This window comes from Nannospalax galili, unplaced genomic scaffold (genome assembly GCF_000622305.1).
Source record: "Nannospalax galili isolate Female #2095 unplaced genomic scaffold, S.galili_v1.0 scaffold149, whole genome shotgun sequence".
In the NCBI taxonomy this organism is placed as follows: domain Eukaryota; kingdom Metazoa; phylum Chordata; class Mammalia; order Rodentia; family Spalacidae; genus Nannospalax; species Nannospalax galili.
Window position 1 is genome coordinate 340,446 of NW_008359763.1, and position 10,384 is coordinate 350,829.

Below are 10,384 nucleotides of genomic sequence, written 5' to 3' on the forward strand. Positions count from 1 at the left end.
CCACCCCACCCCTCCCCACCCCTTCCCTTCCCAGCTTAGCACTGGTTTGGACTAGCTCCCCGCTGAATGCAATGCCCAGCCCTGAAGGGAAGGGGTGCATAGCTCCTGGGAGCGAGCCTCCAGACCCATCCTTTCTGGTCCCAAGTCTGAGGTGGCTGCCCCTCCTCAGTGGGGAGGTCACATGACCTCTGGTCCACCTCATCCTCTGGAAGCTTCCAGGGTCCAGGGCTTCTAGGACCAGGCCTGCCTTCCAAACCCCTGTCAGCCACAGGCCCAGATCTCCCACTTGGGTTCACGAACATGTAATGGAGAGTTTCGTCTGCATGGCTGCTGGAGAGCTGGGGTTTGTGTCTTCTAGGCTGTGTTCCAGCCCTGCAGGAAGGGGCTGCTTCCAGACGTGCAGGAGAAGCCATCCATGTTGTTAAGTAGAGATTCCTGCACAGACCAGGCTAAACATTCAAATGGGATCACCTGTGCTCAAGTTCTGTCACCAAGCTGAGCCCAGCTGCTCTCCTGAGCCTCCCAGGAACCAGCATGGAGAGATGACAGACACTTTCCAAACAGGCTCCTCTCTCTTAATCCCTACACACACACAAAGGGAATTTGGCCAGGGTGTGGATCAGGCATAGAGCCATTTTCTAATGTATGTGAGGCCCCGTGTGCCATCCCCAGCCTTGCAGTTAAAACAGAAAAAGATAAAGGGGCTGGGGAGATGGCTCAGAGGTTAAGAGCACCGGCTGCTCTTACAGAGGACCCGAGTTCAGTTCCCAGCACCCACATGACAACTAACAACAATCTGTGACTCCAGTTCCAGGGAATCCGATGCCCTCTTCTGGTTCTGTGGGTGTTGCACACACATGGGGCACTTACACACATGCAGGCAAAACACACATACACAAAATAATAAATTAAAACGATTTTTTAAAAAAGATGAAAAGGTAAACCCAAAATGCCTGATGTCAAACCGTAATCTGTTCCTTTGTTATTGCTTCGTCTGAGAAGGAAAGTAAGTTTGAAATAAGTGAAAGGTTTCGGATTTGGAGTTGAAGGGGGCACCAGGGGGTCATCCTTCTGGGTGAGAGGTTTGTTAGAAAGGTTACTGTTATTAATTTTATTTTGTATTTTTTTGATACAGGGTCTCCCTGTAGCCCTAGCTGGCCTGGAACTCACTGACCAGGTTGGCCTCAGTCTCCACCTGCCTCTGCCTCCTGAGTGCTAGGACTAGAGGTGTGCGCCACCATGCCTGGCTTAGAAGAATTATTATTAATGCCATAGACAGGCAGACAGCACAGCAAGAGTTCTGAGGAGAGTTCAGGTCTGCGTGGCAGACAGGTGGTCCCTTATTATAGCTCTCACAGGAGGGTGGGAAGGAGATTGATAAGTTTCCTTTTTCAGCCCAGAATTGACTATTGCTAGTGGTAACCATAGAGTGTCGAGTTAAAGAATGTCAGGTAAGGCATAAACATCTCTCCTGCCTGGTTGTTACTAGTGGTCAATAGGTAGGGAGGGAAAATATCTAGAGAAACAAGTTGTTTCAGTTCTAGAAACCCAATTATTTAGTTATGGGGATTCTCAGCAGTTTAGCCAAAATGGAGGTGCTCTACAAAGTGGCGTGATGTGGCCAGCAGTGGCAGCCATGGTGCCCCTCTTGTTTCTGATTTTTAGTTCTCTCTGTCTGTAAAACAAAACTCCAGCTCTTGGCATGTTGAAACTGAAGGGCTTCCAGACTCTAGAATCAAAACAAAGCCAAGGAGGGGCTGGGATGTAGCCCAGCGGTTGGTACGGTACTTGCCTAGCATGTACAAGGCCCACGATCTGATCTCTAGGGCCACCAAAGTAAGTATATAAATAAAAAACAGTGAGCTGGGTGTGGTGGTGCCAGCCTATAATCCCAAAACTTGGGAATTTAAGGCCAGCCTGGGCTACATAACATGACCCTGCTTCAAACACACAGGCACATACACCCACAGTCACACACACACACACACACACACACACACACACACAACAAGATCATTAAGCTGATATGGACTGTAGTTCTCTGAAAAAGCCACATGTACACTGAAAACTCTGCAGGTTGACCTTGACTGACTAGAATGTGGAGATTGAGGAGTGATGGAATGTTGCAGATTAAAAGATAAAATCATCTTGGGCTAGTTAGGCTTTTTTAAAAAAAATATTATTTTGCTGGGCATGGTGGCGCATGCCTGTAATCCCAGCGCTGGGGAGGCAGAGGTAGGCGGATCTCTGTGAGTTCAAGGCCAGCCTGGTCTACATAATGAGTTCCAGGACAGCTGGGGCTATAGGGAGACCCTGTCTCAAAAAGACCAAAAAATTGTAAATGAAGATATAAATGGTTATTTGCATAATTTATACCTGTGGGAAATTCCCTAGATTATTTGTTATTTGACTGTTTTCTATCAAGGAACATTGGGCCTGGTGCTATGAGGAATGATCTTGTAAAATCACATGTATTCCGAATAACAATTTGCAATATAAATTTCTTGAACTGATTGTTTTTTGATAAATGTGCACTAAGTGTGTGTGCACTGTGTGTGTGCACTGTGTGTGTGTGCACACGGAGGGTGGAGGTGGAGGACAGCCTCAGGTGTGTGTGTGTGTGTGCACTGTGTGTGTGTGTGTGCACTGTGTGCGTGCACACGGAGGTGGAGGTGGAGGGCAGCCTCAGGTGTGTGTGTGTGTGGCACTAAGTGTGTGTGTGTGTGTGCACTGTGTGTGTGCACTGTGTGTGTGTGCACACGGAGGGTGGAGGTGGAAGACAGCCTCAGGTGTGTGTGTGTGTGTGCACTGTGTGCGTGCACACGGAGGTGGAGGTGGAGGGCAGCCTCAGGTGTGTGTGTGTGTGGGTGTGAACTGTGTGTGTGTGTGCACTGTGCGCGTGCACACGGAGGAGGAGGTGGAGGGCAGCCTCAGGTGTGTGTGTGTGTGGGTGTGAACTGTGTGTGTGTGTGCACTGTGTGCGTGCACACGGAGGTGGAGGTGGAGGGCAGCCTCAGGTGTCTTTTGCAGCAACACCACTCACGTCCTTTGAAACCAGGTCTCCCATTGGCCTGGAGCTGACCAGTTAGGCTGGCCAGTGAGCCCCAGGGATCCTCCTGTCTGTCCCTCTTCAGAGCTGGATTACGGGTCTCATTCCTGACATGTTTATGTAGGTTTTGGGGGATCAAAGTCAGGTGCTTATGCTTGAGAGGAAAGCACTTTACCCTGAGCCGTCCTCCCAGTAGGTAGATCAACTTGTTGAAATGCATCCTTAAGCTCAGCAGACCTCTAGGTCTCCTAGCCCTAAAGCTAAGACTGTCTGTGATGGGTCTCGTGAAGGGATGTCCCTGTTCTGCAGCCTGCCTACTCCATACCCTGTTCATCAGTTAGCTGATGAATGCGTAGTTTTTTTCTCTTCTGTGGCTGTAAAGGTTCATATAACTTGTGTAGCAGAAAGTGTCACTCAGGGTGACTCGAATCTGCACTCCTGGGTCACAGTCTTTCTTCAGTCAGAATCAACTACTTTTTTTGCTTTGAGTTTTGTTGTTGTCGAGATTGGGTCTTCCTGTAGGGGCTGGCCTGGAACTTGCTATGTAGACTGGGCTGGCTTCCTTTTCACAGATCAGAGTTTTTAAAAGCAGTTGCTGTTTTAAGTGGAGCCTTGACAACACAAACAAAGGTCACAGCTGCTCATTTCCACCCTCCATCAGGAGCCACAGAGACAGTGCTGACTGGCTGTCACTTCCAGATGCTGGTTGCCAATCTATGGGCTGGGGATCAGGACCCTGTTCAGACACAGAGTTGGGTTCTTGGTCTCTAAGGCAGTGAGGCCGCCCAGACGTGGACAGGCCGGTAGTGTGTCCTGGAGGGACGGGCTGGCTGCAGGAGAGCTCTCCTGCTCAGGGTTGTGTGGTCTCAGCAGAGACAATGCCCTTCAGGGACAGCGAGAGAGCCTCGTGGGAACGTAGGACAGTGGGCCATCCTTCCTGGGTCATGGGGACCAAGGAGCCACTGAGCTGAGGTCCCTAGCGTCCAGTGTGTCTTGTTAGTAATCCAAGTGAGTTCTAGGCACAGAGACAACTAATTCTTAGGCTGGTTTTGTGGATTGACATTGTAGCTGACCTCATTACTACCTTCCTTATCACGGTTTAGCCCAGAGTTTCTCCTTCCAGGGATCCTCTGGCCCCACCCAGACTGTTACCTGTCGCTGGATTGGTGCACTAATCCCAAGCTCTGGCCCCTGGTCCTGCCTCCCTGGGCTGCCTCCCTAGCCCCCAGCTGCTTGTCTAAAAAGTTAAGGAGTTAGCTCACTTGGCCGAAAAAGCTTTTGGCTTTCTTGGTCTGTGGTGGTTTACAACAGCAAGGAGCTGAGACAGGTGTTCTCATAAAGGGGAGGCCTGGAAGCGGCTGACACACCGGCTGCAGCTGGGCGAGGCAATGCAGAACTGGAATGTGACGTCTGGCCTACTTCTGTCCCAGGTGATCAAAGATCACAGGGGGACTTTGCACTGGAGTCTGAAGGGAAGAGGCTGACCTGCAGGCCAGGGCCTGGCCAGTGCGGGAGGCTGTGACTTCCTGGTTTCTTTGCTTTGCCACTGGCCGGCTGTCCATTGGAGCAGAACCTCCTCCTGTCCTGCCTGCCTCTACACAGCCACCTTAGGGGTAAGGGAAATATAGCCAGGAGGAAGGGGAGTGGGACAGAGCTCTGAGGTGTGATGGCCTGTAGAGCGCCCTTAAAGTGAACAGGTGAGTCACTGTTACATCTGCGCACCTTGCAGAGTGACTTCCTGTGTGTGTGTGTGTGTGTGTGTGTGTGTGTGTGTGTGTGTGTCCGTGTGTCCTGTGTGTGATCAGAGGCAGAGCTCGAGGCGTGTGCTCCTTGTGACCTTGTTTGGATGGCTGATGGTTCACTAAGCCAGATTCTTGCAAGGAGATTCCATTTAAGTTTTCCTTGAAGAAAATTCCAGATAAGAACCTTGAGCATAAACTACCAAAATCAAAGAGGTGCCTTTTCCAAAGAGCCCTTTTCAGAGGGCAGCAGAAGTTCAAATAAGGAAGACTGAGGTTATCTAGGGGGCTTATCAGATTCCCTTGTAAAACTTCCTTTGAAAATCTACAACCTGTCCGCCTCCCTTCCCTCCTGTATTAAATGTCCCATTGTACTGAAGACAGGACTGAACAGTTGTGAAGGTCCAGGCAGGAAGCCAGGATGCTGCCTTTGCAGGGTCAGTCAGACTACACTTGCAATGCCTCTCCCAGCAGAGACCAGTTTGGGGTTCCCTCCTTAAATTTTTTCCTTTGGAGGAAGAGAGACAAGCTTGTGATTGCTGAAGAAACTCCAAACCAGGATGAGAAGTGATCTCTAATCATGAATGCGGCCCTCGTGAGAGCAGCTTTGCCTTCAGAAAGATCTAGATTCTAGAGGAGGGACAGGTGCCACACTTGAGATTTTCTTTTTGAACAGAGGGCTCCAACTTGCTATTATTGAAACATAATATCACAAGAAGTAGCATGAAAATACTCATGATCTTATTGATTTAGAGAAAAATAATTCATACTGGGTAAAATCTAGTAATAGAGAAGCGAACCATCCAGTTGAGATAGTTGTAGAAATCTCACGTGATGGACAGACATGGTGGTTTTGAAGCACTCAAAGCCACCTGGACAGCTGCCTTTGATGTTATGTCTATGTTAAACTGAGAGAATATTTATTTATTTATTTATTGAGGATCTCACTATGTAGCCCAGGCTGGTTTGAAACTCATGGCAATCCTCTTGCCTCAGCCTCCCAAGTGCCCTGACTACAGACCTGCGCCACCACATCCGGCTTTGCCGTTTTTTGGATGTGCAGGGGTAGAGTTCTCTGGTAGGCTGCTGCATGGTTCTTGAAGCAGATGGGGGATCCTGCCAGTAGCTGGGACCAAGCAAGCGCCCCTGGGAACGTAGAAGCCACAGGCTCCTGCTCTGAATTCTGAGTCTTTGTCTTAGAAAAGCTTCTGGGCCTCTGTCCAGGGATGACTCTAGACCCTGAGGTTTCTTGCTTGGCTTTGACAGGCAGGTGTGTGCAGCGGCAGGCAGGTGTGTGCAGCGGCAGGCAGGTGTGTGCAGCGGCGGGCAGGTGTGTGCAGCGGCAGGCAGGCTCAGAGAGTATGCCCACTCCATTTCTCTCTAGAGGGGTCTCTCAGCTGCACCCTTTGAGTTCCTGCTAGCAGCCTGTCTCCCTTTCTGTAAGTGCCCCATGGACTCCTCCAACAAGCCCCAGGGTGTGACTGGCAGGAAAGCCCAGGGGCAGAAAGTACATTGATCCGGTTAGAGTTACTTCCTGGTTCATTGAGGAGACACTGAGCACCTGCCTTTACGGTCCCTCAGTGACTATAGGTGCTCAGTGAAGCCTGAGAGAGCAGCCACTGCTAATACCGATGTACGGACTTATACGCAAGCAGAAGCTGAGCTCATCTCAATCAAGAAAAGGGATGGGAGGGTGCAGGCTCCACGATGGAGGGGTGGGGGTGGCAGCTTTTGACCCCAGACAGGAGGCCATTGCTGAAGAGAGTCGCACAGATTTCAGCAGAAGTGAGCAGGTCCAGAGCTTTACTGGCTGGCAAAGCCCTGGTAGGTGAGGTTGATGGATGGTCCCTGGCAGTGGCTGAGCTCTGAGGCTGTGGTGTCTCCTCTGGGGCCTTATTTGGGATTCTGGACTCTGAGTCACCCTTTGGCTCAAAGGGTGGAGTTGTTGGGCTGCACATGCCGTTCCTGGAGGAAGAGCAGGCCTCTCCCCCTCCTCTCTCTATTTCTCTCTCTAACCTGCTCTCTTGGTCATCTTGCTCTCAGAGGTGGCCCCCACCCTCCTTCTGTCCAAGCCTCTTTTCTTCTCTCTTAGGCCCCAAGAAATTATCTTCAATTTATACAAATATTTCAAAGCACAGGTACTAGGTAAATGCTCTTCCTCCATATCTCACCTGTGCATCCATCCTTCAGTCAATTGATCAGTCCATTCACCATCCATTCATCCATCCATCCATCCATCCACTAACCCACCCACCTACCCACTCACCCATCCATCTATCTACTATCCATCCATCCAGCCATCCATCCGCTAACCCACCCACCCAACCACTCACCCATCTCTATTTACTATCCATCCATCCACTCACCCACCCATCCACTCACCCATCATCCATCCATCCATCCATCCATCCATCCATCATCCTACCCATCATCCCCCATCCACACACATATATGCACATATTCACCTATTATGTAGGTATTTGCCGAGAACCTACTTGTCCTAGGGTTGTTACCAACCCTAAAGAAACACAGGGAACCCAAACAGTGGTTCTTAGCCTCAGCTTCAGGCTTTGATCATCGCGGGGGGTTTTAAATTTTAATTTAATCAATTAATTAATTTTACAGTGCGATGGGGAGGCTTTAAAAAGATCTAGATGAGCAACATAAAGCAGTTTTGTTTCTGATTCTTTTCTGAAACCAGTGCATGGTAAAACTCCAGAGGTCCCTTTGGGTGGGTCCTAAGCCTGCTGGTGATCACTGATGCTGGCTGGCCTGAGCCCCTTCCCACTGGGCAGATGAGTTCTCTGCTCAACTCCAGCTCTATCTCTTTGCAGTGGCCCTTTGGTACCTAGGACCCTGTGCTGACCTGCTGCTCATGTTCTGTTCTTTTCTTCCATTATCACAGGGCCAAGCAGTCTATGCAGTGGCTACCTGTGGGGTGGGGGCCACACCCGAATGCCTGCTTGTCTTCTCTGTACCCCTCCCCTATTCCCACCCAGGCTTTCCACAACGAGGTGAGGTGGGAGAAGGCTCTGTTCGAAGGACTAGTCACCTCTAACAGGTACGGACATTGATTAGGGGACTCTTTCTAGAAGCGGTTCAGATAATAAGCAGCTGGGGGGACAGTGTCACCCTCTCAGCTCTGGCTGTTGCTGACAGGCTAGAAAATAGCATTCTCTTGGGTTCTGGAAGCATCTGGAATGTTGATCATGAGGGTTTTTTAATTTTTTAATTTTTTAAAAATCTCTTCCTCCTGTGTTAAGGAGATTTTCCTGGTGTGTGTGTGTGTGTGTGTGTGTGTGTGTAACATCAGCTTTAATCCATGAATAGAGAAGAGCTGCCCAGATACTTTTTACCTCTCTTGGATGTTTCAGGTACTTTTCTGGGTAAGTAGGGGTCTGTAATAGTGAGGGACAGGGAGAGAACGAGTCAGGTCAGAACTGGTGGTGGCCGTATTTCGCTGTGCACCGTCCCCAGCTCTTTGTCGGGTATGAGGGACACACAGATCCTTCTGTCCTCATAACAGACACAAAGTGGATTTATTCACCCAGTTTACACGTGGGAAGGTGGGACTGGGTGCTGAGTGAAGTGGGTGCTAGCTAGTACCTATGGTCAGGAGCCCTGTTCAAGGTGTCTGTGTTCCACCTGAAAAGCAGCCCCAGGATGGGTGTGTGTGTGTGTGTGTGTGTGTGTGTGTGTGTGTGTGCATATGCCCATGTGCTGGGCTTGCTGAAGTGGTTTGACCACAGATGTTCCTCTTACTTTAGTCCACTGTGGTTGTTTGCAGGGCATGGCACAGGCTGGTGGGCTACAGCAGCCCAGCGCTGCCTCCAGCCAGCCCTATGTGTGCAAACTGGTTCTCCTTGGAAGCGGCTCTGTGGGCAAGTCCAGCCTGGCCCTCCGGTACGTGAAACAGGACTTCAGGAATGTCCTGCCAACTGTGGGATGTAAGTGAGGGGCAGAGGGAGAATTCTGGGTGGGGGCAGATGGGAATGCAGTTAACCTCAGGATGGCCCCTGTGCTGGCTGGGTCCCTGTCCTGTCCGAGGCTGTATGTGCCAGCAGTGAGGGGACAATGTCAGTCAAGGGCAGGCAGGCAGACAGGCAGGCATTCCATTCTGGTAGGGCAAGTGAACTAGGGGTCTGATTTCAGCCCAGCTGGTATTTGTGAGGGTGGAGATTCAGGGGCAGGGGCTCTGGGCCAGAAGAGTTGGTTGTGAGGGTCTAGCAGTAAGGGTCAGGCTGAGGAAGGCTTCCTGCCCAGGTGCCCATTCAGCTCCTTAACATCTAAAGAGCAGCTCGCTTTCTACCTGGATTTGGTCCACTGATCTGGACTTGGGGGAGGTTTACCAAGGGAGAAGGAAGGGGAAACCTCTTCTAGTGTTTGTTTTTGTTTTGGGAGACAGAGTTTCACCACGTAGCCCAGGCTGGCCAGGAATTCTCCACCTTCCCGTTTTTGCTTCCTGAGTGTTGGGATGACAGGTGTGTGTCACCACGCCCAGCTCAGGCATGTTTTAATTTGGAGCAATGATAGGTTAGAGAGAAAACCTTTCCCCCTGGCTCCATGCCCCCCATTTTTGTTATTAAATACTCACTGGAGTTTTCTTACCTCCCTAAGTGGATGGCATCCCAGTTTCCAGAAGTTCAGTGAGAGAAAATGAGCTATGGTGTCGTTGGGGGGCAAGTACCCCCATTGCTGAGGCTGTCTGTTGAGGGGACATGGGAGGAAGGAACCTGACTATGTCTCAGTGGGCCAGGGTGTGAAGGTGTGCCATGTGGTCACCAGTTCAGATCCCAGTGTGTCAAAAACATACCAGTGTGTTATGTACACTGACACATTCTAGAAACATAAAAACATCTTTGGTCTTTGGTCTCCTCCAGCCCCCAAGCCTGGACTTACTGTGAATATCATTTAAGGTAAAATCTCCAACTCAACTTGGAAATTTATACATTTAAAAATTAATTAATTAATTGACATGCTGGGGATTGAACCCAGGGCCTCCTACAAATAAGGCAGGCATTCTACCACTGAGCTGTATTTCCAGCCCTGGAAATTTGTTACCCAAAGGTCCCTTGAAATCTGAGTGAACCCTCTAGTTTCTAGTTTCCTTTGTTTTTAGTTACTCGCCATTGGTTGACTTTAAAAATGGCTGGTTTGGGGATTGGAGAGGTGGCTCAGCAGTTGAAAGCACTGACTGCTCTTGCAGAGGCCCCAGATTTGGTTCCCAGCACCTACATGGTAGCTCAGAACTGTCCAGAACTCCAGTTCTAGGGGGATCTGATGCTCCCTTCTGGCCTCCAAGGGCATCACACACACATAGTGTACATGCATACATGCAGGCACAACACTCATGCACATAAAATAAAAAGCAAAGGGGCTGGAGAGGTGGCTCAGTGGTTAAGAGCACTCACTGCTCTTGCAGGACCCAGGTTCGATTCCCAGCACCCATATAGCGGCTATGAACCATCCTTAACTCCAGTTCCAGGGGAATCTGAAGCCCTCTTCTGACCTCCGCGACATTGCACGACATGGGTGCACTCACATACATGCAGGCAATACACTCATACACATAAAATAAAAATAATAAATAAAATAT

At 49.9% G+C, this 10,384-nt stretch overlaps 1 protein-coding gene across 10 annotated transcripts in view; it reads left to right on the forward strand.

Annotated features, from left to right (window-relative positions):
• Positions 1-4,533: 4,533 nt before the first annotated feature.
• The window catches only part of Rab17 (RAB17, member RAS oncogene family), a 12,847-nt gene continuing 6,996 nt past the window's right edge, over positions 4,534-10,384 (forward strand). For 2 of the 10 annotated variants that reach the window (XM_029558957.1, XM_029558960.1), the window contains exons 1-3: positions 4,534-4,746; positions 7,694-7,849; positions 8,576-8,691. In XM_029558957.1, coding sequence (XP_029414817.1) covers positions 7,707-7,849; positions 8,576-8,691 — 259 coding nt within the window. In that variant the 5' untranslated portion in view covers positions 4,534-4,746; positions 7,694-7,706. Of the gene's footprint in view, positions 4,747-6,751; positions 6,934-7,693; positions 7,850-8,575; positions 8,736-10,384 lie in introns of those variants that run through there. The other 8 variants (XM_029558958.1, XM_029558962.1, XM_029558959.1 and 5 more) reach the window with 8 other exon arrangements.